Source organism: Saimiri boliviensis, chromosome 11 (assembly GCF_048565385.1).
Source record: "Saimiri boliviensis isolate mSaiBol1 chromosome 11, mSaiBol1.pri, whole genome shotgun sequence".
NCBI lineage: Eukaryota > Metazoa > Chordata > Mammalia > Primates > Cebidae > Saimiri > Saimiri boliviensis.
In genome coordinates, this window is record NC_133459.1 from 19,917,421 (window position 1) to 19,944,285 (window position 26,865).

At 58.6% G+C, this 26,865-nt stretch overlaps 1 protein-coding gene across 28 annotated transcripts in view; it reads right to left on the bottom strand.

Moving 5' to 3' along the window:
- Positions 1-7,214: 7,214 nt before the first annotated feature.
- RAP1GAP (RAP1 GTPase activating protein) overlaps positions 7,215-26,865 on the bottom strand; it is a 73,585-nt gene continuing 53,934 nt past the window's right edge. For 6 of the 28 annotated variants that reach the window (XR_012512337.1, XR_012512336.1, XR_012512335.1 and 3 more), the window contains 19 exons: positions 24,824-24,927; positions 24,466-24,544; positions 24,018-24,071; positions 22,871-22,954; positions 22,572-22,672; positions 22,308-22,437; positions 20,971-21,126; positions 20,419-20,490; positions 19,723-19,809; positions 19,108-19,245; positions 16,935-17,066; positions 14,301-14,555; positions 13,445-13,554; positions 12,351-12,464; positions 10,472-10,595; positions 9,349-9,497; positions 8,940-9,043; positions 8,674-8,716; positions 8,074-8,254 (listed from right to left, as the gene is read on the bottom strand). Coding sequence is in view for 14 of the 28 variants with exons in the window: in XM_074380235.1 (XP_074236336.1) it covers positions 8,708-8,716; positions 8,940-9,043; positions 9,395-9,497; positions 10,472-10,595; positions 12,351-12,464; positions 13,445-13,554; positions 14,301-14,555; positions 16,935-17,066; positions 19,108-19,245; positions 19,723-19,809; positions 20,419-20,490; positions 20,971-21,126; positions 22,308-22,437; positions 22,572-22,672; positions 22,871-22,954; positions 24,018-24,071; positions 24,466-24,544; positions 24,824-24,927 (1,956 nt within the window). In the remaining 14 variants the exon portion in view is untranslated. Of the gene's footprint in view, positions 8,255-8,673; positions 8,717-8,939; positions 9,075-9,348; positions 9,498-10,471; positions 10,596-12,350; positions 12,465-13,444; positions 13,555-14,300; positions 14,556-16,934; positions 17,067-19,107; positions 19,246-19,722; positions 19,810-20,418; positions 20,491-20,970; positions 21,127-22,307; positions 22,438-22,571; positions 22,673-22,870; positions 22,955-24,017; positions 24,072-24,465; positions 24,545-24,823; positions 24,928-26,865 lie in introns of all 28 variants that reach the window. The other 22 variants (XR_012512332.1, XR_012512329.1, XM_074380242.1 and 19 more) reach the window with 18 other exon arrangements.

Genomic DNA, 26,865 nt, shown 5'->3' on the forward strand with positions numbered 1-26,865 from the left:
GAGGGGAGGGAACAGGGGAATCAGGGCTGGGCACCTGGGTTGCTGGAGGTGCCGTTTATGGATACGAGGAACGAGATGTGGGGAGGAAATAGAGAGGTGGGCTTGCATCATATTGGGGTGGAGGTGCCCATTGGATCTTGGAGTGGAGAAGCTGGGTAGGTGGGAGGAAGAGTCTGGAGTTCCAGGGAGGAAATAGAAAGTCGAGGGTCAGGATGGTATTTATAGTTATGGGCTGCAGAGGGCAAGTGACTTGCCCAAGGTCACAGAGAGCCAGTGGTCAGGATTTGAACTGGGGTCCGTTGACTCTAAAACCCATAGGGGCTCTTTCCACTGCAGCGGGCGCTCACCCGGGACAGCTGGGAACAGAGAGGCTTCGTCTAAGGTACAGGGGGTGCTGCAGGACTCACAGGTGGGGCAAGGAGATGCCCCTGAGGAAAATAAATAAATAAATAAATAAATAAAGTGAATGCAATCCTAATCAAAATCCTATTGGTCAGGCCAGATGCAGTGGCTCATGCCTGTAATCCCGGAACCTTGGGAGGCTGAGGCAGGAGGATCACTTGAGCCCAGGAGTTCGAGACCAGCCTCAGCAACAAAGTGAGGTCCCGTTTCTACAAAAAGTTAAAAATAAGAAATCGGCTGGGTGTGGTGGTACGTGCCTGCAGTCCCAGGTGTGGTAGTGAGATGGGAAGATTGTTTGAGCCCAGGAGTTGAAGGCTGTAGCTCTGAGTTATGATCGTGCCATTGCATGCTGGCCTCAGCGACAGAGTGAGACGCTGTCTCAAAAATAAATAATAAATAATAAGACAAGTCCCTGAGAAGGAATTTGAGAATGACTGAGCCTGGTCAGCTGGAAGAGCCCATGTCAAGCACGAAGCCCTGTCCCCTGCCCATTGTAAAGATGGGGAAACTGAGGTCTTAAGGAAGGCAGGGCTGGGGTCTAGGTCTTCTGTCTGCCAACCCTGACTCTTCTGCCCTAAAGTGGACTCCTGTCTGAGCCAAGTCAATGGCTGGGTTGAAACCTTCCAACTGGGACATTCCTGAAGGGGTGAGTGTCTCTCTTGAGGCCCACAGATGGAACTGGGGCCTAGAGTCTTCCCTCCTGGGTCTCCCCCAAGGCCTTCTTTGCCCACGCCTGCCTCTGCCCCTGGTCCAGCCCTGCCCTGGCCTTCAGGACCCCTCTATGTCTCTGGCAGGGTAGCCCCACGCCTGGCTCTGGTTATGATTCCTGCCCTGTGGCCAGGACCAAGACCCCCCTGGCCCCTGCCCAGACCACCCAGCGCCAGGGCCTGGTGGAGCCCGGGTGGCTGGCGGGCAGTGCTCCCAGGCTGGCCAGCCGTGGTCTGGCCCCGCCTGAGGGGCTGTGGCCTGGGAACCGCCAGCTGTCTCCTCGGGAAGCGGCTGGGATCTCCAGAACAAACAGGGAAACCGCAGGCTCCCCCACCACACCCCCAAGGAGGGGTGCTGCCTCTGGCCTCGCCCGCCAACACCCCACTCTCCAGGCCCGGCTCCCACTTCTGGGCAAATAGAACGGAGGCAGGTCCCAGTAGAGCCTGATCCCCAGAGCAGCGGTGAAATGACACAGAGTCCCCCGGATGGAAGTGCACAGCACAGGGCACTGCCCACGGCAGGCCCCTGAGAAACAGCAGCCCTGGCCTCCTCCACCGCTGGCTCAGTGGGAGCCACAGCAATCCTGGGGGATTCCCGGAGCTGGCAGGGCAGGCTGGGACAGCTGCCCTGATTCAGACCAGTGGGGGCATGGGGCACATGTGACTCCACTAAAAGCCGCAATTAGAGCCCAATTTAAAGAAACGCTGTGTTAGTTCCTCCCGGGGGTAGATGTGATTATAGGCTCGATTGGAGCTAAACCGTTTCTAAAGGGATGACACACGGAGAGGCCCCTTCCGGGGCCTGGCAGGATGCCCAGCCCAGCCCCCAGCTGTGTGACTGGGGAAACCAAGGCCCGGAATTCACACTGCAGGTGAAGAGGGGGTGGGGTGTGAGGCTCCAGCCCCACCCTTCGCTTTTCTCTGGAGGATTTCGTGCTGCATCCAGAAGCCAAGACACTGACACCCCTTGAAAAGGAGGGCCGGGGACTGAGATGATTGACACCACGAGAGGAAGCGGGCGCTTCCCAGAATGGCCTCAGTGCGACCTGGACCTGGAGCCAGGCGGCTGCTCCCTGCCCAACCCATGGGGGCCTTGAAATGATTACTAATAATAAAGGTGCCAGCAGCAGCCACGGCTCCCTTTGGAAGCGCTCCCTGGAGGCAGGCATCATCTCATGCATTCTCCCAGGAACCCTGCCAGGGAGCTGCTAGGGCTAGCCCCATTAGGGATGGGGAAACCGAGGCTCCGAAGGATCAGTGACTTGCCCAGCATCACGCCAGGAGCTGGTGGTGTGTTCCTGCTGGGATTGGACAAGCCGCCGAGATCTGGAGCAGGGGGTGCAGTTCGAGGAGCGCTGGGGGGTCATCTCAGTGAATGGCGAGGATGAGGGAGTAAGTGAGCCTCCTAGCAAGTGAATGAAAGATGGAATGAATACAAAGGCTGTTTAAGAAACTCTGCCCCTGGGAGGCCTGAAAGGGCCACAGGGCTCACCCTAGTTGCCCCCACTCCAGGGAGACCCCTGAGATTAATGGGCCACAGATAAAGGCCCAAGTCTCACCTCCCCAGAAACAAGGATCCCTCACTTCCCAGGTTCCAGGGGTCCCTTGGCTCGTCCAATGCCCCCCACTGAGCAGCGCCTCTCTGGCCTGCCCCCCAACACCACCTTCATCCCAGCCATCCCCCAAATGCCAGAAGGGTAGATCACCCGCCCTGGTCCCCACTGCCACCTGCACCCTTGCCCACATAGGATTGGGGCCTGGGGAGAGGCCGAAATAGGGGAAAAGCTGACTTCCCCCTTCACCCACTCTACCCGCTCCCATCCCCTTTGCAGCTCATATTGGGGAGTCCCTGGGTTAGGGGTGGCATGCACTTGCTTCCTAGGAGCTTGGGCAGTAGGGTGCTAGAGCCCCCTGCTGGCCACGCATCCCCCTCCATTCCCTGCCCCATGGGGATGGGTTGGGAGGAGTCTTCATTCACTCAGCAAGTATTTATGGAGCGCCTACTGTGTGCAAGGCCCTGGGCCCAACCATTCCTGCACACACAGAGCCTTTGTGTGTCACGTGTCTCCTCACCACGTTCCCAAGGACTGTCCCCACGCCAACTACTTGTGTGCTGGAGCTGTGCCTCCCTCATCAGACTGGGATTTCCCCAGGACATGGTTGTGACACCACCATCAGACCTGAGAAATGCAACCTGCCTTTCCTGAGAAACCTCTCCCCTCACTCTTAGTGCCTCCCTGGAGAGGGTTGCCAGATAAAATACAGGCCACTCAGCTAAATTTGAACCTCAGACAAACAAAGAATAATTTTTTAGTATAAGTATGTCCCAAATATCACACAAGGTATACTTAAACTAAAAATTATTCCTTGTTTATCTGAAATTCAAATTTAACTGGGCACCGTGGGTTTCTATTAGCTAAATCTGGCAACCCTAGACCTGGAGCTCTTTCCTCCTGCTGGAAGTGGGCTTGGCCAGATGGCGCAGGTCGTGTCTGGACTTGGCTCCTGCCTGCCCAGTTATAGCTCCCATTGGTCCCCAGGACCGCTTCCCTCCGTCACTGGGCCGCACCTGAACCTCCAGCTCCTGGGCGGACACAGCTGCCCACCACCCGGTGCACATAGCCCAGCGTATGGACCGTTTGGAACGCTGTGTCCCGCCTCCTGCGTGATGGGTCCAGAGAGAGAGGGGGACAGAACCACAGCTACAGAGGGACCACGAGTGTTAGAGACGAGAGATACAGAGACACAGAGATAAAGGGACACAGAGACTGAGCACTGGAGACAGAGGGGTAGACAGCTGAGAGGGAGACAGACAGAGAGCTTCGGGACCCCTGCCCAGAGCTGCTTTGGGAGACTGGTAAAGGGGGTGGAGGGTCCTGAAAGCCCACTGGGATTTGCCTGAGTGAATCGGGGCAGAGGAGATGCGGGGTCCCTGAGCCACAACACTGGGCCCCAGACGGGCCGGTCCTGGGAGGCAGGGGCGGGAGTCCATTCGGAGGCCGGCCCTGGCCCCTGAGCTCTCCCCTGGCCCTGCCTCCCAGGGGCAGACACAGGGACATTCATGGCTTCCCAGAAGGGCTTATGGGGCAGCCAGAGTGGCTTTTAAAATTAGCCTCGCTAACCAGATCTGGTTATTTCAGGAGGCTCCATCCCCTTGGCAGGGCGGGAGCAGGGAAGAAGGGAGGGACCTCCGCATTCCAGGGTCCCTGGCTGAGCACCCCCTGTGGCCTGGGCAGCAGAGAACATCCAGCTCCCAGCCCCCTGGCACTGGGCCGGCTTGGGCCTGTGCTCATCTCCTTGGCAAAGTTGCCCTAAGGTTGGCTATGGATGCCCAGGGACACCCCAGCTGGCGGGGGGGGCAGGGGAGGACCCCCTCGTATTGGGCATGGGTTCTGTGCCAGCAGCCACCCCAGGTACTTTAAGGCCAAGACAGCCTCTTCAGAGCAATAGGTAGGGGCCTTGTCCTCATTCCCAGGTGAGGAAACTGAGACTCAGAGAGACAGGAGGCCCCTGCTGTGAGGCAGGGCAGATGGGGGAGGTCGAGGCTTCCAGGCACCCAAGTCCCTCCGCGGGAGGCCTCTTCCCTCCTGTGTGTGGAGGAACCCCCTGGCTGCTGTTTCCACCACCAGAGTAATTTCTAAGCAGAGTCCAGTGCTTCCCGGAGCCTGGTACCCCCGCCCAAGTCCTAATTCTAGCCTCGGGTCAGAGTGTCCCGGCTCGCCCTCCCACCTCAGAGCCCAGGGCGAGCACAGAGCTGGCGCGGGCACAAGAGAAACAGCACTGGACACTTTGATCCCAGAGGCCTGATCCGTCGCCAGCCTCCCCTGACCCCACCTTGGAGCCTGGAGGGGTGCGGTGGGGTGAAAGCCTGCCCAGAGGCCTTCCTTCCTGCAGACAGGCCTGACACCAGCCAGACGGGGATGGGGCAAAGGCAGGTTCTGCCCACCGAGCTGCCCACCGAGGTGCCCACTGAGCTGCCATGGCATATCCTGCTGTTCTGTCTCCCCTTCGGGATGGAATGGAGCGGGGGTGCATTGCTAAGTACAGGGAGACACGCTGGGGACTCCCCCAGCTCTGTTATGGAAGCATCCTCACCCCAGGTAAACCTGGCCAGCTGAGGCCCAGGGAAGCTCCTGACATGGTCCATTCCCAAAGCCTCACATCCAGGCGCCTGCTCTGCGCCCAGCAGCAGGTGGGCATCCTCCACAGCCCGACCGGACTCCACACACTCTGAATCACGGACGTCGTAATCCCTCCCTCCCTGCTGCGGTGCACACTCTCTTCTTTGAGCCCACCATGTGCTGGGGCTGCACAGAGAACTTTATGAGGTGGCACCTCATTGAATCCTCACACCAGGGTGCCAGCGAGGGCAGGGCTGTTAGCACCCCCACTGCACAGATGAGGAAACTGAGGCCCAGAGAGCCAAAATCATGTGTCCATGGTCATAGAGCAAGGGGGCAGTGGAGGAGCTCTTCACCGTGCTGCTGCACTGTGGGGCCAGCGCTGCAGAGGTGGGGCGGGAGGAGAGAGGGCACAGGAATGCAGCGGAGGGGGAGCTAAGGGATAGGGAGCAGGAGTGAGGCTGATGGGGGAGCGGTTTGCAGGGGACTCACTGAGCCCAAGGAAGCCTAGAGCCAAACCCAGTTGGGTGGTGCTGGGGTTTGGGTGTGAGTCACCACCCATGGGTGGCCTGAGGCATCAGAGGGTCACAGAAGGGCCCTGTCAGGAAAAGCGTGGCACTCTTCGGACAACCCCCTGGGGTGCCTTCAGCATCATCCTGGGAAGGGGGCAGGGCCAGCAGGGGCTGGGAGGCACTGCCAGGCTGTTAGGGAGGCCAAGCCATGGCTGATCCTTCTGGGGCCCAATTTGGTGCCTGCTCCCAAGCCCAACGTCCCCAGTCCACCCTGCAAACCTGCTCTCCTCTGTGGTTCTGGCCCTGAGGAGCCCCTTCACTCACTCAACACCCAGGCTGTACTACTGGGAGCCTCTCGATTCCCTGCTCAGCCCCACAGCCCATCAGGCGCTCAGTCGCCCCGCCCAGGCTCACCCGGTGTCCTCCTCAGCATCCTCCTGGCCACCCTCTTTCCCCAGCAACAGCCTCCTTGGTCCCCTCCTCCCTCTGCTGCTGCAGCCTCCACCAGCAACTACGGCTCCTGCCTGGGCTCCCCCTGCCCTCCGCACAGAGCCCTGGCCCCTCAGTCTGGAGTTCAAGGCCATATTGCCTCTGGCCTCATCTCTACCCACCTCCCTGTCCCCTCCATTGTCACCTTCCCACCATTCCAAGAGGGCTGCCACCTTCGGGTTCAAAGGTGGATTGGGACAGAGGAGAGGTGGGGTCCCTAGGCCCCAACACTTTCACTCAAGGCCCCCTCCTGCAGGGCCCCTCCTCCCTAGGCCTTCCCAGGAACGGGGAGCAGCTCCAGACACTCTCCCCGACACCTCTCTCTCCAGGCCCTGCTTGCGCACCCCTCTCCTGTTTCCTGGCTGCCCCTCGTCACCCTTCATCCTACTGTCCCAGCTGTGAGCTCCTGGGAGAGGGACCTTGGACTCATCGCCATCTCCTGGGCCTCCCTCGGGTCCGGTAAGTGATCCCTTGGCGCCCCCTGGTGGCCACATAAGGGGATTCACTGACTATGAGAACGGGGAGAAGGAAGCAGTTAATTGAGCACCTGCTGTGTGCCAGACGCTGTGTGCTGTATGTTTGATATGCACCAGCTCATCGTATCCTCATAAAAAACCCTTGGGAGAGGCACTGCCACTCCTATTTTACAAAAGTAAACGCTGAGGCTTACAGAGGCTAATACATTTCTCAATGCCACCCATTCAGCTGATAAGAGACAGTGCCAGGACTCAAATCTATGTCTGCCTGACTGCACAGCCATGTTCTTCCTGCAGTGAGGAAGGGGCACAGGGTGCAGGGAAGGACAGCACCCGAGGAGGAAACCACAGGCCGTGCTTACAGAGCCAGTGGCTTGGCTTTGGAGGAGTCCTCAGGCCCAGCAGCTGGGATGGGAACAGGCTTGCCCCCTGCCACCTTGGCATCCCTGGACATCTCTCTGGGGTCAACCTGGCCATGGTTCACACAAAGCCAGGCCCAACTCTGGGTACAATAGCGATAAATAGAATTTATTTTATACAACTGTTACCGACATCCACACGGCCACAGGGGCTTCCAAAATGGGTGCTGGGGCTGGGAGGCTGGCCTTTGGCATGGCACCTAAAAGTGTGGCAGACACACAAGGGCTCCCAGCAGCTGTGCTTGGCTGCCCTTCCATGGTGGTGGGGCAAGGCCTGGACTCACGGCCAGCTGAGACTCTCAGCCTGGAGGGCCCAGCGGCATGAGATGGCAGGGGTGAAGCTGGGTGCTGGCTGAGGAGCCAGGGAGGTCCCCATCCCCCACGGGGGGGTCACTTGTCTGTTATGTGTAGGCAGTAGACAGGGCACTGGCAGACTTGTGGCAGAACTGGAGAGTCTGGGAGGTGCAGTGGGCACAGCCAGCTCCCTGCCCCTCTGCCCGCCTGGGGCCCCAGGGACCTTAAGAAGCAGGGTAGAGTGACGGGAGGTCCCTGGGAAGAAAATCCCACCTTCCAGGGCAGATGCATGTAATCAGTCTTCAGTGACTTCTGAAATAATCGTGTCCATTTGTAGCAGAAGTGCCCAGAGAGGGAGAGTGACTTGCCCAGAGTCACACAGCAGAACCCAAATCAGAAACCAGGACCCCTGACTCCCAACCTAGTGCTCACTCCCCAACATGTCACATCCACTTCCTGCTGCCTTCAGGGGGTAAGCTCTCCGCACTGAGCTGTCTCAATCCCTCTCTCCCACTGTGTTCCCTCTGAGTCCAGAGGGATGCTCAAGGGTGATGGAGGCCCAGGGTGAGGGGGCAAGTCAGACCCCCGGTCTTGCTTCCACTAAGCAATCCTTGCCCCAGCCTGGCCCCCCAGGCTGGGGGTGGGGACGATGCCAGCAGCTTCCCCAGTCCCAGGTCTGGATGGCTCTGCCCTGCAGAGACAGCCCGGACGGGTGGGCCATGGGGAGGGTGGAGAGGCAGGGGCGGCCCACGGGCTGGTGCTGGTCTTCAGGGCAGAGGTCCCATCTGCCTGGACTTGACACGGCATCTTCCCCTTGTGCTTCCGTGGCCTCATCTGCAGGGCAAAGGGGGATGGAGACACCGTGAAACTTAGCATGGTGGGTGGTTGGCACCAGTGTGCCCCAGCTCTACCGAGTCCCTGTCTCAGGGAACCCCACCCTGGGAGGAGACCGCCCTTGGAATTCCAGGCTCCTGGTCTTTCCATCCCACTGGGAACCCCTGAAACTTCCTCCTACCCGGCAACTCCAAGCCCCTTTCACACTCCCATCAAATCCTCCAATAATTCCAGGGCAGAGGTCCCAGGGAGGGGCTGTGACCTGCCCAAGTCACCCAACAACGGAGTGTTGGGGGTTCAAACCTAGACACATAGCTCTCACCCCAGAGATGTGACAAAGGAACAGGGAGGAGTCAGCTCAGCCCCTGACACACCCCCACCCTCTCCCACCAAACACAAGCTGAGGGGCTGGGTCTAACCTGCTCAATTTCACCTTCAGAGGGGGCGGCCGGGCTAACAGCCCTGCAGACAGACAGTGGCAGCGAGGCAGGCAGCAGGACAGGAGAAGCAATGGGGTGAAAGACACAGGTGCGCAAAGTCACTGGCCGTGTCCAGGCCGGCAAGCCCCTCCCCGCCTGGCCTAGGGGGGCCTCTCTTGGTTCAGCCGCAGCTCCCAGTCTCCCCTCCAGCTCATGCCCTCCCGGCTGGGGCTCCCCCAGTGCCAGCCCCAGAGGGCTGCACATACCAGCTGGGGTGTGTGCTGCTCAGATGCTTCCAGCTGGATCTTGATCTCGGGACACGCAGGGTCCCCCAACTTGCCGGCGTCTGGGTGGGGTGATCGAGAGGGGCCTGGGGAGGGGGGCAGGAGGGAGCCACCTCACTGGCCGCGGGGAGGCACCAGGGAGACGGGGGCACAGGTGGGCAGTCGGCACCAGTGTGCTCCAACCCCACCCCTGACTCTCTTCCTTGCCATCCCACACTGTCCTCTGAGACCCTTCCAGAAGAAACCAGCCCTCCAATCTGCCCAGCCACCGTAGGCTGGACGATGACCTGCCCGCTGTCCTCCAAGGCTGAGGCAGTCACATCACACACCCACGATGTGGGGCATAGGAACTGGCACCCCCACCCCGTGCCCAACCCTGTCCCCCTCCTACCCCAAGGGGAGCCCTGCTTCGTGGGGAAGCCGCACTGTCCTGGTACCTGGGGAGCTGCCCCCACTAGTGGTGCTGACACTGTCCTCCAGCCACGTGCTATAGATGAAGGAGTCCCGCTTGTGGGGTGTTCCGGAGGATGACACGCTCTCCTGCGGAGCGGTAGAGAGAGGGAAGGAGGTTAGCGCATGTCCTTGACCCTGGCTAAGGCCCCCACCCAGCCCCTCTCCCTCACTGCACTCCACATCCTCCACCTGTGCCTCCTGCAAGGACTGGCCCAGCCATGGCTGCCAGGGATACCATAGGAGGGCAGAGGCAGGGCTGGCACAGACTCAGGCACACCCCACCCACTGCCACATATTTATTCAACAAACATTCACTGATGCTCTCCAGGGCTTGCCACGACATAAATCAGACATGGGCCCTGCCCACAGGAGCTGACGTCTGGGAGACGAGGCAGGCTGTGAAGAGACCGTTGTAATTCTGGACTCTGCGCCCCAGCAGGCAGGGCCTGGATCTGCGCTGTTCCTGGCTGCACCTGCTGCACCTGGGGCAGCATTTGGCAAGGAACAGAGGCCCACTGATGGTTTACAGAATGAAGAATGACAGAAGGTGTGCCGGGCAAAGCCCGGGGACTGTGAGAGTGCAAAGCGGAGTCCCTACCCTACCGTGGGACTAGGAAATCAGGGAAGGCTTTCAGGAGGAGGTGTGTGAGACTCAAGAAGGATGAGTCAGTCAGCCTAGCGAAGAAAGGAGGAGGATGCAGGAAGAGTGCTGCAGACAGAAGAGATGGCACAGATGGGGGTGCAGGAAGCCCGGGAGGCTTGGGGGACCTCAAGGGAGTATGATGTGGTGGTAATGTCTGAGGTGGTAAGAGAGGAGACTAGAGAGGAAGAGAGTGACCACATCTCCAAGAGCCCCAGAGACGGAGCTTCCTGTGGACAGTGCTGGGGAGCCATGGCAGGCTTCTGAGCAGGGGAGGTTCGTCTGCACTGCTCCTTTGGGCTGGGTCCCCTGATCGCATCTCAGCCACACCCAGGCTCATGCTTCTACTCAGGGCATCTCCGGGGACCAAAGAGCCCCCCTCCAAGCTCCTGTGGGGCCCCCAACCCCGTGAGCCTCTCACCAGGCCGGTGTCCTCTCCATCCACGCCTTCTGTCTCCTCTACCACGCTGGCGAAGCTGCTGGCACTGGATGAGGAGCGGGAGAAGTCCTTGAGTGCCTCTGCTCTCTGCGCGGTGGTCTCCGCTCTGCCGTGGACAGTGCCCCATTAGCCGGCATCCACCCAGAGTCCCTCCTGGGCCAGGCCGTCACTCCCTGGCCTCCCCAACCAGGGAGGCCTGGCCTGGAGAAGCCAAGCACCTTTGGGGACCCCTTATAGGTCCTTGGGCCTCTGATCCCCCCAGACTCCCACTGCAGCCTCCTACTCCCCACACTGTCCTTCCTATTCTGTAAATCTGACCATGCCCCTCCCCTGCTCACAACCCTCTCCTGGCTCCCCATTCCCCCAGATAAAGCACAACGTCCTGAGCGTGGCGACTCGTAACAGTAACATCGGGTGCACGGCACTGCACCGAGGACTGCTCCACGTGCCTTTACCTGAGTTAGCTCACTGCTAAGATTATGACACCCATCTTCCAGATGAGGGAGACGCCAGGCAGAGGGGGCAGGCACACGGCCAAGGGCCACTCAGCACAGGAAGAGGGCAGGGGATGAGCTCAGGCAGCTCCTGTAGACGGTCTACAGTCTACTCTGAACCCCACAAGCTTTTCGTGTTCAGAACTTCGGTGTCCCCTGCCTGGAGTCTCTGTCCTGCTCTCAAATCCCGAAAGCAAATGTGTCTTTCAAAAATCAGCCTGGGGCTTCCACTCCAGGAGTCCTTCCCCGATTCCTCCTCCCAAGATGAGAATGACGCTCCCCACTCTGGGTCCTGCGTACTGCGTCTCCCCCATCTCTGCCACCCTGTCCTGCCTCTCTGTTCGCCTGCCAGGGCTGAGTTCTCTCAATTCCCACAGAGCCCCACGCAGGCAGCTCAGCCAACAGACGCGGAATGGAGGGGCGGCTTCTTCACTGGCCTCTCTGTTTCCACTCCACCCCACTCCATCCCCTTCTCCGTACAGCAACTGCGTCAGCTTCTTAAAGCATCACCCTCGGAATTACAATCCTCCCAAGGCTCCCTGTCACATTGAGGACAAAAGTCAAAGCTCTTGTACAGCCTGCTAAGCTATAAGCCAGCGCCTGCCCACCCCTCCAACCTCCTTCCCGCCACCACCCAGCACAAAGTCACAAGGTCTGCCCGGACCCAGCCCCTCAGGTACTTTTTTTTTTTTTTTTTTTTAAGCGATGGAGTCTTGCTATGATGTCCAGGCTGGAGTGCAGTGGCTATTCACAGGCATGATCATAGCTCACTGCAGCCTCCAACTCCTGGGCTAAATCCATCCTCCTTCTTCAGCCTCCCAAGTAGGTGGACTCCAGGCACGCGCCACCACTCCTGGCCACCCTTCCTTCTGTCCCTGGAGTGTGCCCTGGGCCGCTGCACTGGCCAAGCTCCTTACCTGAGTGCTCTTCTCTCTGCCATGCCAGTCCTAGCAGAGCTGGCTCAGTTCCCAATTCAAATGTCACCCCTTGGCGATGTCTCCCCTGAGGACCCATCTAAACACCACGGCCCCCAGTCCTTCTTCATCCCCCCCAACCCCTGCTTTAGGTTCCTCCTATCACCATGATCTGGAACCGGCTTAGGAGGCCATGTTCTGGTGGACCTGCGGCCGTGAGGAGGAGACCTATGCACAGGGCACCTCTGTGCTCCAGAGCCGGGCATGGAGCTGGGCGTGTACAATGTGCTTGGTGGGTATGTGTCAAAGGAGGGCCCCAGAGAATGCCCAGGCCCCCCTGACACCTTGCTGTGGCAGAGTCAAGGCTGCTGTGCTGTCCTGGGCCCAGGCAGGGGAGGGAAAGGCTGATTCACACTCCCAAGCCCCCAAGCCCCATGTGCCCTGAGCCCCAACCTGTTCTTGGTCGTGGGCATCTCTGGGGAGCTCTGAGTGGATGAGTTCTCCGACTTGGGCTCCTGGGAGACGTGCCCGCTGTCTGGGGTCTTCTGGCCAGCCGGAGGGCTCTCCCTGCGGGGCACATGGGGGCAGCGAAGGGATTCAGCACTGGACCTGGCATTAGGCCAGGCGGTGATGGGGGTCATGGTGCCTCCTGTCTCATACCTACACCCTTATCCTCAGGGCCAGCACTGCAGCGGTCCTGTGGGCTCCCTGGCTAGCCTGGCCAACAATGGGGGTGGCACTAATGAAGCTATACAGGACAGGGATGGGATTCCTCTCAGGTCCTCTCCATAGGAGCAGGTACAGCTGTCCCTATCCCTGGACAAGGAACCCAACCAGGGACACACATGGCAATGCCAAGCCCTGAACCCAGGATTCGCAGCACACTAAGCTCCGGTGGCAGCAAGGGCAATGCCTGCTCCCCTCCTGGAGCCCTCTCAGGGGACCAGACCCCGGCCTCACATGCAGCGCCCGAGTCCCCACAGCAGCCCCCATGCCATTGGCTGTGTTCTCATCCCTTCTCCAGATTGGAACAGTAAGGCTCAGAGGAGCTCAGTGACTCACCCAAGGTCACACATCGTTAGCACCAGGGAGACAGACTCATACCCAGGAGCCAGCCTCTGATGTCGGGACAGCTCTGCTGCTGGCCTGGGCTGGCTGCCCTCAGGCTGCCCACAGTTGTGGACCCCCAGGCCCATCTGTGGCCACCCTGAAAAGCAGCCCTAGGCCCTCCTACCTGTGCTGAGGCCTCGGGAAGAGCATGGGTGCCGGCCCCACACAGATCAGGGCTCGGATCCCAGCTCTGCCCATCACTGGCTGTATGACCTGGGTAAGCCCCTTGACCCCATGCCTATGACTTCTTGATCTGCATGTGGCACGTTAGGTGACATGCTGGCCCTGATGCCCGACATGCAGCAGGGACTTGGCCACACATTTGTCACTGATGGGGGCAGAGGGGTGGGCACTCCCTTCTGCCTGCTTTGCTTTGCCACTGAACGGAGGTCGGGGCGAGGCTGCAGGGGAATGGGGCACTGTCCCCCCTCACCCACCTCTTCTCCTGCACCTCCTGTATGTTCTCGATGCCAATGGCGCTGCTGCGGCGGGAGCCAAACGGGCCCGACTTCTTCCTCGTGGGGCTCTTCCCAGGGACAATCAGTGACTGTGGGGAGAGGCCCCAACTCAGTGCCACCTTCCCAGGGAGCCCCAGTGCCCCCCACATCCCTTCTGGGGACCCTGCTGCCCCAGGCCCTGAAGCAGAGTTGGTGAGCAAGAAAGAATGAGAGAAGATGTCCATCCCCAGAGACAGCCCTCCCAGTTTACGGAAAGGGAAACAGGCCCCAGGAGGGCAGGGGCCTCTCCCAACCTCACACAGCAGGAATGCACGTCGATCTTGGCCCAGAGTTAGGGCAAGGTCCCGAGGGGGCTGGAGTGGGAGGAGGCTGAGTCCTCAGAATGGCTACCCCTCCCCACCCCCCAGGGCTCCGTGGGATCTACAGCCTAAGGGTGGTGGTCAGAGGGCGATGCAGCAACCCAAGACCCACCCCATGCCAGCTGGGGCCCCTCCCCGGAACCTCCAAATTGGCTGGGGGAGGTTCTGGTCCAGCAGTTGGAAGACTCCCTCAGCTTCCCACACACTGTGCTGGGATGCCCTAGGCCCCAGAAGCCTGCCCCCAGCTTCTCTGGAGGCAGGAAGGGGTAGGACCCCCAGGCCAGTTCCTGGAGGGGAGGGGGAGTCAGGGCAGAGGAGAGGGATGGTGCTCCATGCAGACCGGCGATATTGGGGGACGTGCGGTTGGGCATAGGGCCTTTGGGTACCGGATCCTGGCAGGGACTGGGCCAGGGTCCCAGGGGCCAAGACAGGGCCAGAAGCCCCTGGTGAGGGGGCACTGGCTCTGGCACAGGTACCAGGCCCCAAAGCAGGTGCTGAGTGCCATCGGAGCTGCTGCCACTCCATCCCGCACGCCCTGGGGCCTGTCCCGGGGGTAGGGGGGCAACGTCCCCAATATGGCCTCCGTCCTGAGTACGAGCAGAGAACAGCGCGTGCAGGCAGCCTCCAGAGCTGGCGGCCCCGCGGACGACAACCTCTTCCACGGTTCCTATGCCTATGGCACTGCCCCGGCGTCCGAATCTACTCGCGCTTTTCCCAGGAATAAGCAATGACTGGCAAGCAGCAGAGGGTGGGGGCAGAGAGAGAGAGACAGAGAGAGAGTCAGAGAGCGAGAGAGATGGTGGGCGGGAGACACAGAGAGGAGGAGACACAGAGAGAGGAGGAAGACAGAAAAAGGAAGAGAAGGGCGCAGGAGGTAACGGAAGAGAGAGAGGGCCGGGGGAAGGGAAGGCAAGAAGCACAAGGAGAGACAGAGGACAGGGGAGACAGGGAGAGGGATGGACAGACAGTTACCCAGAGACACGGACACGTGTGACCCAGCGAGGGCGCATCAGACGGGCACAGAGGGAAATACAGAGAGATGAGGATGCAAGGACACAGAGACCGGCCCGGGGAGGGTCACAGACAGAGAAGGAAAGACAGGGGAAGGTGGAAAGGAAAAAGCCAGGGTGATAACAGTGGAAAAGGGAAGGAGGAGAGGAAGCAGAGAAAACGGGTTTAAGAAGGAAGGAGAAATGGAGAACCAAAGGGCAGAGAGGCCACAGGAGGAGGAGAGAAGGAAGGAGGGAATGAAAAAAGAGGGAGAGAGGGTGGAATAAAAGGAGGAAACATGGAGAGAGGGAGAGTTGTGAAAAACAAAACAGAAATGGGTCCGGTTACTGCCATGGTGGGTGCTGCTGGCCTGGCCCTGTCCCTGGGGCCCCTCTGTGGCCACCCACAGGAGGCTGGGTCACTCTGGTGGAGAGGAAGGGAGTGGTTGATAAAACAGGGTTGGGGTGAGGTTGGGCCTGCTCCTCGAATGACAGTGGGCTTGGTGACTGCTGAACAGCAGAGGTGGGGGGAATTCCCGCCTGCCACATGACATAGCCTCACAGCACTGAGCACAGGGCTTGGCATGCAGTAGACAATCAATAAAGGATGGATGGATGGATAGGTGGATGGATGGATGATGGGTGGATGGGTGGATGGATGATGGATGGATGGGTGATGGCTGGATGGATGGATGATGGATGATGGATGGATGTGTAGATGGATGATGGATGTGTGGATGGATGATGGATGTGTGGATGGATGATGGATGGGTGGATGGATGATGGATGGGTGAATGGATGATGATGGATGGATAGATGATGGATGGATGAATGGATGATAGATGATAGGTGAATGGATGATGGATGGGTGAATGGATGGATGGATGATGGATGGCTGGATGATGGATGGCTGGATGGATGATGGATGGATGGGTGGCTGGCTGGGTGGCTGGCTGGCTGGCTGGCTGGATGATGAATAATGGATGGAAGGGTGGATGGATGATGGATGGATGATGGATGGATGGGTGGGTGGATGGATATATAGATGATGGATGGGTGGATGGATGATGGATGATGGCTAGATGATGGATGGATGGACGGGTGGATGGGTGGGTGGGTGGATCGGTGGATGGATGGATGGGGAGCATAGCAGTGGGTGCAGTGTCCTGGGGTGGCCACTAGGCAATGGACAGCAGTGAGGCTCACAGTCATAAACTGTATTCATCCATGTGCCCAGCACTCCCGAGTGTGAGCAGCAGAGTCCCAGAACCTGGCCAACAGCCAGTGATCCCACAGGAGGTGCTCCCTCTGGAGATGCTCACACAGAAGCCAGATTCCCAACACACAATAAGTAGCCACACCACAGAGGCCCCGGCTGCTGCAGACACACAGTAGGAGGTGCTCACAGAGAAAGTGCCCACACGACAGCTCACTTCCTGACACACAGTAGGTGTTCACCGACATCTAGGGCTTAGCACACACGATGTGCTCATACAGCAGTCTATTTTCTGAAACACAGTAGGTTCTCACACAGCAGCCCAGGGCTGTGCACACAGTAGGCGCTCACAGAGTTGATGCCCACACAGCAGCCCAGGACCTGACACACAGTGGGTGCTCACAGGTACTCAAGGCCAGGCCCACAGTAGATGCTCACAGAGTACATGTCCACACAGCAGCCCATTGCTTGACACACAGTGGGTGTCCACAGCCTGACACACAATAGGTGCTTCCGGAAACCCAAGGCTTGACAGTAGGTGCCCACACAGCAGCCCAGTCCCCAGCAAACAGATAGTAGATATTCAATAAGGAATAAGACACAGAGGCTGCCCCAGGGCTGACCTGCGGAAAGTCACACCCCAATGCATAGGGGGCCAGGAGGAGGGGAGGGCCAAGGAGCTTGGGAGGGGGCTGCAGGCTGCAAGCTGTCAGCACAGCAGTGTCCTGGCCTGGGCACTTCCCCCCTCCCACGGAAAGCAGTGGCTAGACCAAATCCAGAGCCTAGAATGGGCGCGGGGACAGCAGGGCTACAGAGAAAGGTGGGGCCAGGCCTCAGGAGGCAGAGGAGAGCTGAGGGCCCACCCCAAGGAGGGACAGGGGCCCGGGGAGGGGGAGGGCACTCACTATTCCAGCCGCCTTGGCCAGGTCGGGGTTGTTGGGCGCGAAGCTCCCACTGTGGCTGGTGGACACGGTGTTGGGCTTCTTGTTGCTCAGCCCCATGGCATCCATGGACTGGCTGCGGCTCCGGATGACCCGCTGTGAAGGGGGTGACACAGGATTCCTAAGGACCATCCCCTTGAGGAAACCCAGGAGCCCAGGTATCTGGTCCCTTCCCAGCAATCTGGTCCCTCCATCTCTGGGTGACCCCAGGAAATCCCTTCCCCTGGGTAAGTGGAGAGCAAGGCAGCAGAGAGAGGTGGGGCCAGGCCTCAGTTTGCCTGTGCATCACACAGGAAGCAGGTCCAGATGGGGCCTAAGGGTAGCTGAGGTCTTGGCTCTGCCACCAACTTGCTGGGTGGCCTTGGGGACACCACTTCACTTCTCTGTGTCTGGGACCCACAGGCTGCTCTGCACTGAGTGTCCTTATGTGGCTGCCGTAAGGACTGCAGAAGATACTGGATCATGGCCAAAAGTGTACACGGAGAGCCCTCTCGACACCTGAGTTTCATTCCTGTTAGGGCCTCTTAGAGCTCCCCTGCCTTCTTTCCTTTCTTCCCACCCACCCTCCTTCCTTGTTTTTTTCAGACCAATCTATATAAATGCTTGTTATGGGACCAGCACTTTACAATCACACTGTCACTAGATCCCCCCACAAGATGGGGACTAGCAATCATGCTCATTTCACACACAATGGAACTGAGGCAGAGGTGAGCCCAGCATGCCAGGTCCCATGCCCTCAACTCTGGACTCTGTTGCTTCTGAGAAATTCTTAGACCAAATCTAGGTCCTCCATCCAGCACCTACCAGATGCGGGATCAGAGCCCTCCTCAAAGGAGACACCCAGATCCATGTTCACCCAACCTGTCCTGTCTCCATGGGCAGAGGCAGGGCTATCTCCAAGCCTCTTTCTCAAGGATGGTGTCTGTTCACCTCAGTTCCTGGGCAGGCCTGGAAGGCTGGGCTACTTCTTTATTCCAATCCCTAGCTCCAGCTGTGTGGCCTGCCCTGGGTTGAGGGTGAGGTCTGACCAGCCAGCTGGGCACCTGGAGGATGGGTAGTTTTTCTCCTGTGGATAGAGGAGACGGTGGCAAAGAGGCCACTGCCTCAGCCCTGCAGCCTGGGTGAGTCTAGACCCTGTCCAAGGGAGGAAAGGAACTACTGCACCCCCCACACTTCTCATTTCAGACAGTTGCTGAGGCAGACGGGCAGGGTTTTGCATTTTGCTTTTAAACTTATATTGCATGAACCTAATTGTTTTACAGATAACAATAACTGTACAAGGTAAGCTGCCATTACCCTACTCAACAGATAAAGAAACTGAGGCTCACAGAATGCCCAAGCTGGCCAGTAGCAGAGATGGGATTTGCAGTGTCCGTGCTCTTAATGCTAAGCTAAACCAGGGACAGGCAGGGTAGGTCACACAGACCAGGTCCCTCTGCAGTGATCATGGTTCATACACCCCTTCTGAGACCTCTATTTCTTTCCTGCAGTCAAGACAGAGCCTCTTCCTCTCTTCTCTTCTCTGCTTGCTGACCTGGCATGGCAGCCTTTGTACCAGCAGCCCTCACTGTCTCCCAGAAGGCCCCATCCTTTAGCAGCATTCCCAGGGGAATTCCCCACCTAGGCCCCACCTCCAACAGTTACTCTTCCCCAAGCCAGGGCCCCAACTTACACGCTGCTCCCTCAAACTCCACACAAGGCAGACTATGTCCCTCGTGTAAGCCCATTCTAAAGCCCAAGTGCACCTCGAGCCCTGCCCTCGTCCCAGACTAGAGCCTCCTGTAGCCACTTCCCCACGCTGCAGTCCATTAGCTCCGGCCCCTGACTCCACCCCCAGCCACGTCCCCTCCCAGAGGCTCCACCCCCAATGCGAGCGGCCTCTAGCCACAACTCCAGGCCATGTCAATCAGCCCCAGTCCAGGACTTCGCCCCAGCCACGCCCCCTCTCAGACTCCGCCTCCAATGCGAACCACCTCCAGCCACACTCCCCAAGCGGTGTCAATCCCCCAATCCGGGACTCCACCCCCTCCGCCAGACTCCACCCCCACGCCGTATCCATCACTCTATCAGCCTCGGCCTGGCATCCCGCCCTGGCCGTGTCCCTGCTCCCCGGCCAGTTAGACCTTGGGCCCTTCACCTTGAAAGACTCAAAGAAGCCGCCGCCCCCACTGCCATTCTCCATCTTGTCCTCGTCGCCGCCCAAGCCCATCATGGACTGGCTGTGGATGTGCAGTTCTTCATAGAGCGTCTCCAGGAGGGCGGCCCGCGTCCGCTCCTGTGGGGCAGGCCCGGGCCGTCAGGAGGGACCCAAGGGATCAGCCCCTCAACCCACAGTTCAAACCCTGGCCACCTTCTGAGGCATGGGCCACCTTCTCTGAGTGGGGAGTGGGGAGTGGGGAGGGCCCCTGCACTGCCTTCCCCCAGGCCACTTACTACGCAGCTCAAGCAGCCCCCAGGGACCCTCATAGCCCCTTCGGGATCTGGCTGCATGTCCCCACCCCCCAGGTCCACCCCTAACCCAGACCCAAGGTGTCCCTGTCAGCCTGCCCCCTCCCAGCACCTCCTGGGCACTCCCCACTATCCCTCCTGCTTTCTCTCCCCTGACCTCCTACTCATCCATCAGTCCATCCTGCCCCAGGTGTCCCCTCTGAGGCCAAGGTCTGAACATGGCTTTTCCCTTCCCAGAGACACGGCTGAAATTCTAGGTTGGAAGGTGAGAGAGGGTGACCCAGCCCTCACGGCCCATCCTCACCTCCAGTTTGGCAAACTTCTCTGCCTTGTAGCAGGCATATTCAGCATTGATCAGCTTTGTCAGCAAAAATTCCTGGAACTCAGGCCCCTGGAAACCCCGGTGTGGAGGAGATGAGAAAGGAAGGATCAGAGGAACACAGAAACGAGAGACTGAACCGCAGTGAGGCAGAAGCTGCAGCTCCCGAACCATGCTCTGCCAGGACCTGGGGTCACCCTCTTCACTCCCAAAAGGGCATCTCCCTAGGCTCAGCTCCCCAAGCACCTTCAAGCCACCCCAGTGCCCTTCATGGCTGCCCACCCCCTCAGAGAACAAACCCCACAGATGTTAGGGTCTGGGTTGGGGTTCCCCACGGGCTCAGTCTAGGGTAGCAGAACACGCTATGTACAGAGCTGAAGCCCAGGCTTGAAGCATATCCCTCCCCAGACATTTTACAAGAAAGAAAACTGGAACTGTCAGAAAAAGAACAGAAATGAGGAAAGGCCAGTCTACTACGGAAAGTGTAAAACAATCGTGTAGTTTATTATCTGACCTTGTGAAAGAAAAAAATAAGTGTTTTCAAGACGAACGAAAAAGCCAGGCCCCCGTTGCTCAGTTAGGGGAGCCCAGCTGCCCTGGCACACAATGCGGCTTTGGGACCTCATAAGGCCCCCACCCATTTTGTCTCACTCTGTCCATGACTGGGGGGCTGCCCCTCACCTTCCTGAACACAGCGGGGTCCGGGAGTGGGGGTCCAAAGAAGGGCACATCGTCTCTTGCAGTGACAGAGACCTGGAAGGGAGGGCAGGTGTCTGTTCTGTGGAGTCTGGGGTCCGTTCTGCCCCAGCCCAGCCAGAAGGCCCTACTTTGCCTCCCTGACCTGCCCCTTTGCTGGGGAGGCTCAGTGATTGGGTGCTGGATGAATCTTTCTTCCAAGGATTTCTGCCCCTCTAAGTTTTGCCTTGAATTTTAGTGGTAGGGAGGGGTGGGGGACTCAGGAATCATTGGGGATGGTGAAGGCAGAGGAGGCTACGGGAGGTAGAGGACAGTGATACCAGGCCAGGAGGTGGAGAAGGGAAACTGACCTCTCTGAGGGGGTGAGCTGTGGTAAGAGAGAGGGCGTGGTGTGAACAGGGCACCATCGGAGCCTTCCACAGTCCCTCCCTCACTGTTACAGCTGGAAAAAGTGAGGCTCAGGAGGGCATCCCAGGGAGGGTAGAGCTGCAGCCGGGGCCCTTGCTGATGCCCCTGGGAGGCGCCAGGAGGACCCACCTTGTAGAGGGGGCCATCAGGGCCCCCACCCTCGGCCTGCACCACCACATAGGCATGCAGGAAGTTGGATGCAATCATGTCAGGCACGAAAGGCGTGTTCTCATCCTGGAAGACCACAGCCACGATGTCATTCCCGATGTGCCGCTTCCGCTGCAACTGAGCACAAGGCCATGGCCTTTCACGGTCTGGCCAGAGAGGGGCCAGCTGGGGAGGGGGTGCCCACAGGGGTTTAGGAGGGTTTGGGGTAGGCAGAGGGCACTTCTAAGGATTCGCTTTCCCCAAAATAATGTAGCAAAAAACTTGTCTTAAAATTACTTTCGTTGAAAAATGGCCTGTTTGGAACAATATACACTATTCAGGTGATGAGGGTACACTAATATCCCCCCACAACACAATTCATCCATGTAATCAAAAACCACTTGCCCCTGTACATCTATCGAAATTACAGGGAAAATGATTTCAGTTTTCTTGGAATGCTGTGACAGATAATGAAACCAAGGCCAAGAGAGAAGTGACTTACCAGGTGCTATAATGAGCTTCTGATAAATGACTTGAGCTCAGGTCTCCCAGCCCCCAGACCTTACCGATCAGCCCTTTTCCTATCTCCATGCCCCAAACATGGCCCCCAATGAAAAAACAAGCACTACGTGGTATATATTCTTGTTGCTAAAATGAACACGGGCCCTCAGTAAAAGAAAGTGAAAAGACACTACAAATAAGGAATAACTATTTCCATTTTTCTCACACTGCCCTTTTATCCCCTGGGCTGGGACCTGAGGTCAGGCAGAGAGGCCTGTAGGAGGCTCAGGACAGGGGACGAACTTCTGAGTTCAGTTCCCAGAACATGCCCTGCTCTTCCTCGACTCCAGGCCTTTGCAGGAGCTGTTCTCTCCACCTGGAACATCTCCCTTCCTTCTTCCAGCTCCTTCACAGCCTAAAAGTCACTTTCTCTTAAAAGCTTTTCCTGATTCCCACGTCTTCCAAGACTAAGTGTTCCCACATGACCCAATGAGGCTCTCCACTCCCCATAAAACACCAGCTCAGATCTGCAGAGCTCTTGCAATGCACCAGGCACTGTTCTAGTGTCCCTATGCACCCACGCATTTATGCTCACCTAGGAGGTAGGTGCCATTCTGACTTAGAAACCAAGGCTTTCCCAGCACTGAAGCAGCCTGTCTCCCCTGACCCAACTAGAGCCCACAAGTCGGGGGACTGAATCATTTCCATCTCTTGTGTCCCAGAGCCCAGTGCTGGGCCTGGTGTGATGGAGGCTGAACGGACAGGTAGAGAGGGAGGACAGGTGGAAGGTGGGAAGCAGGTGGGGGTGCCCAGGCTACCTGCTGGGCGTCCCCTTCTGTGTAGGGCAGCTTGGTGGACACGTGAAACATGATCTCCTTGTTGCGGAAGTTGCAGTACACAGATTCGGTCCCCGTCTGCCCGTGGGTCACGTCCAGGCCTCCTCGGAACCTGCCCCCGGGCCCCCCAGGCCACGGCTCAGTCTCCAGCCCCGGCCAGGCCTCCACAGGGCCAGGACAGGGGCTCCCTCCCTGCCCAGGAGCACAGGTCAGATTACACTCTCCTCAGTCCACCCTAATACTCACCCCTTGAAGTCCTGCAGTTTGACCTTCTGGCCAAGAAATTCAAGGAACTCCACGAAGGCGGGGCTCTCCTCATTGGTGCTGAAGAGTTCTTCCTCAGAGGTCTGGGGATGAGGGGCCAAGGTCATGGAGGTGGAGTTCCTGAGAAGCCCCTGCCCTCTGTTCCTACTCAGACCCAGAGAGGGCAGGAGGGAGGACCTCTGGCAGCCCCTGGGTTCCTGAGTCCCTCGGACGATGTGCTCCCCTGGAAAAGGTCTGAGATACGGGACCAGGTGGGGAGGGGAGGCAGGAGGTTAGCACACCTGCCCAAGCTTCTGATAAATCACGCCAAACTTGAAGTTATTGCTGATGACGTGCTCGTCAAAGGTGACGATGAGCCGGGAAGCCTGCGGGAGAGGACGCCGGGTGAAGAGACTGTGTGTGCAAGCTGCCATTCTGCACACTCTTCCCCCGTGCCAAGCACTGAGCCAGGCGCTCTATACGCATTACATCATGTAATTCTCAGAACAAGCCTGGGAGGGAGACATTCCAGCTGTCCCCTCTGAACCTTGGGTTCAGAGAGCTTAAGTGACTCACCTAGGGTCAACAGCTTGCAAGCGCGTATAGGCTTGGGATTTGACCCCAGGTTCGCTGGATTCCAAAGCTTAAGCTGATAGCTCCTGAGTTTTGCTGTGAGCCTCAGTCCTGCCGTGGCCAAGCCCGCCCTCAGTACACTGTAACTCCCAACACAGTCCTTGGCTCCCCTATAAACCCACATCATCTTTCCAGAACAGGCCACAACCCGCCAGTTTGCTGTGGGCATTAAGCAAGTTCTCCTCCTCACCTTAGGCCTCAGTTTCCTCTCCCATAAGCAGGAGGTGGGCCCTGATTTCTGAAGCCCCTTCAGGACACCTTTCCTGGACCCCACCCCATACTCTAGAGACCTCACACTGCTCCAGAATTCAGGCGGGGGCACAAGGGTTTACCTGCCTGTCCTCTTCCAGGAGGCGCCCCTGGCTCATCCAAGGCAGAAGCTCCTGCCCGATCCCCACACTGTCCCAGTGCCTAGAACCCAGCTCCCAGCCCCTAAGCAGGAGGCGCCGAGGCTATTCTCTCTCTGCAGGTCTCCTCTGGGATTTGAAGGCAAGGCCAGTCGAAAAGACACTGGTCCCGGGGAGGACTGCAGCACAGACTGCTCTCAGGAGGGCTCCCAAACATCACAGGCTGGTCTCAAAGGCAGACAAACCTAGGCTTAAACGCAGGCCCTCCTGATATGCTGTGCACCCTTGGGTAAGGCACAGACCCCTTCTGTGGCTCCTCTTCTGCATATTGTGAACTTCACAGGGTTATTGTGAAGATTAAATGACAGAACCTGGGGAGAGTACCTGGCATACAGAAGGTGCTTAATAAACGCTCAGTCCTCTAGTCACTCACCCACCCTCAGTGAGCTGTGCCCAGATCCAGCCGTACCTTAGGGTAGAGCACAGGATAGAATCGATCCACGTTGACATCTTCACACACCAGCTGCAGGAGGAGATAAGGGAGGGGCGTGAGGCATGGGGCCAGCGAAGAGAGGACGGCGTGCCTGGACCTCCCTGGCCAAGGTCTGGGGAGAAGCCATGCTGGGGCTGGCCAAGGCTAAAGCAGGACTCTGAGGTCACTGCTGCTCAGGGAATGGAGGTCTCCTGAGATCTGAGGGTGCTACAGAGAAAACCAAAAGCACACGGGCAGGGGATGCGGGCGCAAGAGAACACGTGGCAACCCAAGACAGGGTGGGAACACTCGAGAGACGGGGCTCAGGATAGGGCAGCAGCCCAGGGCTGGGGCCTGCAGCTGGAGGGCATGCCGAGGCAGAGCTGAAGCCTGGCAAGTGCCAAGCAGGGGCTGACGGGGAAGCTCAGGCGAACGGGGGTCTCACCTTTGCCATCTGGACAACATTCGGGAATTCGGTGAGGCAGGAGATGGGGATGACATCATGGTATGTCCGGCACTTGGTCCTGGGAAGAAAAAGTCACATGGTGAAGGCCTGGGCAGCGGGACAGGAAAATGGGAACCCCATGCCTGGCAAAGTAAGGCCACAAGGGGGTGGACCATAGCGAGGACCAGAGGTGACGACGGGTGCCAGGCTGGCTCGGGCACTAACTTGCTGTGTAACCTCAGGCAAATCCCTGCCCCTCTCTGGGCCTTGATGAAGACAGTGGGTCAAATGAGATGGGCTCTCAGATTCTAAGGCCTCAGCCCTTCCTGCCGTCTCAAGACTCCCCCGCCACCCTCACCTGAGCAGCAGCCGCAGGTGCTCTTGGTCCCCGATGACATCGTACTTGAGTGAGAAGACAAGGTGGCCGAGGGCAGTGTCCAGTGAGTAGTAATTGAAATGCTCCTGCGGTGGGAGGTGGGGGCCGGGGGAGTGGGTGAGGCTGAGCATGGGGCTTCCAGAAACCAGGCCAGAAAGCCAGCCCACTCCCAGATGGGGGTCCTTTGCCCACAGCAGGTATCACAGCTGATAGCAGACCCCACATCAGACAGACCTGCACTCAAAGCCCCACTCTGCCACTGACCAGCTGGGCAGCCTGAGGAGGTCACTTGGCCTCTCTGTGCCTCACTTTCCTAGTCTGCCAAATGGGAGGGAACCCAGTTCTTTGGTGGTGGCCAGGACGGAAAGGGATGAAGTGCCTGGCTCAGCCTTGGTGTTCAGGGAAGGTGGGTGGTAACACCGGGTCTCTGGGTGCTCACTAGGTCAGGACCACATTCGGACCTGCATGCCTGTCTTCAGCCCTGGCCCTTCTCAGGGCTGGGCACCCAGCAGGTGCCCAATGAGCAAAAGCTGATTGCCCAACCTGTGACTCTGTGGTCCCTGAAGCCAGGGCCCGTGAGAAACAGGAAGCGAAACATCTCATAACACACAGGGCGGCTGGCCAGGCAGGTTTCCACCCTCCTGTCTCACCTGGAGAAGAGGGCACAGCATTGGAAAGACACACTCTGGAGGGTATCAGGGGTGGCTGCGGCAGGGAAGGCACCCCCAGAGAGAAGCCCGGGGCTGGTACCTCGAGTGGGGAAGTTCCAAAGCCGAGGGCTGGGAGTTCAGGGAGACACCACCCAGCCTGGCCCTGGGCTCCCCCTGCCAACCCTAGCCCCAGCCCTTGCCCAAGCCTTGGGAGTGGAGCTGGCTGGCCACACCTGCCCCAGGAATCATCCTAGATGTAAATCCTGTTCAAACATGAACACCTGCACTCAGAGGCCAGGAGCAGATAGAGGCAGGGGCCAGCGGATGTGCCCCACGAATCCACAGCTCAGGAGCATTCTCAGTGGACCTGGCGCAGAGTCACCCCAGCCCTGCCTGGGCAGAGTGGCAGAGACCCCAAATGCTTGACATCATCTAGCAGAGAGGGAGTGGCAGGCACTTGATAAAGAGTCACTTGGCAGGGAAGTCCAGGGAGTGGGGAGTTTCCCTGGACACCCCCAAGCCCAGAGGAGCTCCAGGGACACAGTGGGACAGCAGGCTCAGGGTCCCCGGAAGTCAATGCCCAAAGTCACCCTAATCTCCCCCTCTGCCAGGATAGGGCCCAGCGCCTGAGCACCTGGCTGCTTCTCCCTTACCACCTAGAGCAGGCGTCCCCAAACTACGGCCCGCAGGCCGTATGTGGCCCCCTGAGGCCATTTATCCGGCCCCCCGCCGCACTTCAGGAAGGGGCACCTCTTTCATTGGTGGTCAGTGAGAGGAGCACAGTATGTGGCGGCCCTCCAACGGTCTGAGGGACAGTGAACTGGCCCCCTGTGTAAAAAGTCTGGGGACGCCTGACCTAAAGTCAGGAAGCGGCCCTGCTTCTCTGCCAGCCCTGGGGCTGCTCCCCTCAGTACTGCTAATCTGATCCTGGACATGATGCCTCCTCTTTTTTTTTTTTTTTGAGATGGAGTCTCGCTCTGTCGCCCAGGCTGAAGTGCAGTGGCGCCATCTCAGCTCACTGCAACCTCTGCTTCCTAGGTTCAAGCAATTGTCCCTCAGCCTCAAATAGCTGGGATTACAGGCGCCCACCACCACACCTGGCTAATTTTTATATTTTTAGTAGAGATGGGGTTTTGCCATGTTGCCCAAGCTGGTCTTGAACTCCTGAGCTCAAGTGATCCGCCCGCCTTGGCCTCCCAAAGGGCTGGAATTATCGGTATAAGCCATGGCACCTGGCTGCCTCTTCTGACACTCCAGCCTGCACCTCTTCAGATTCTACTGCACTCAAGGTCCACTACCTTCATCTGTCACTTGTTACTCTTTCAACCAACTTTTCCAAGTGCCAACCATGTGTTTGGCATACATGGTACCCCC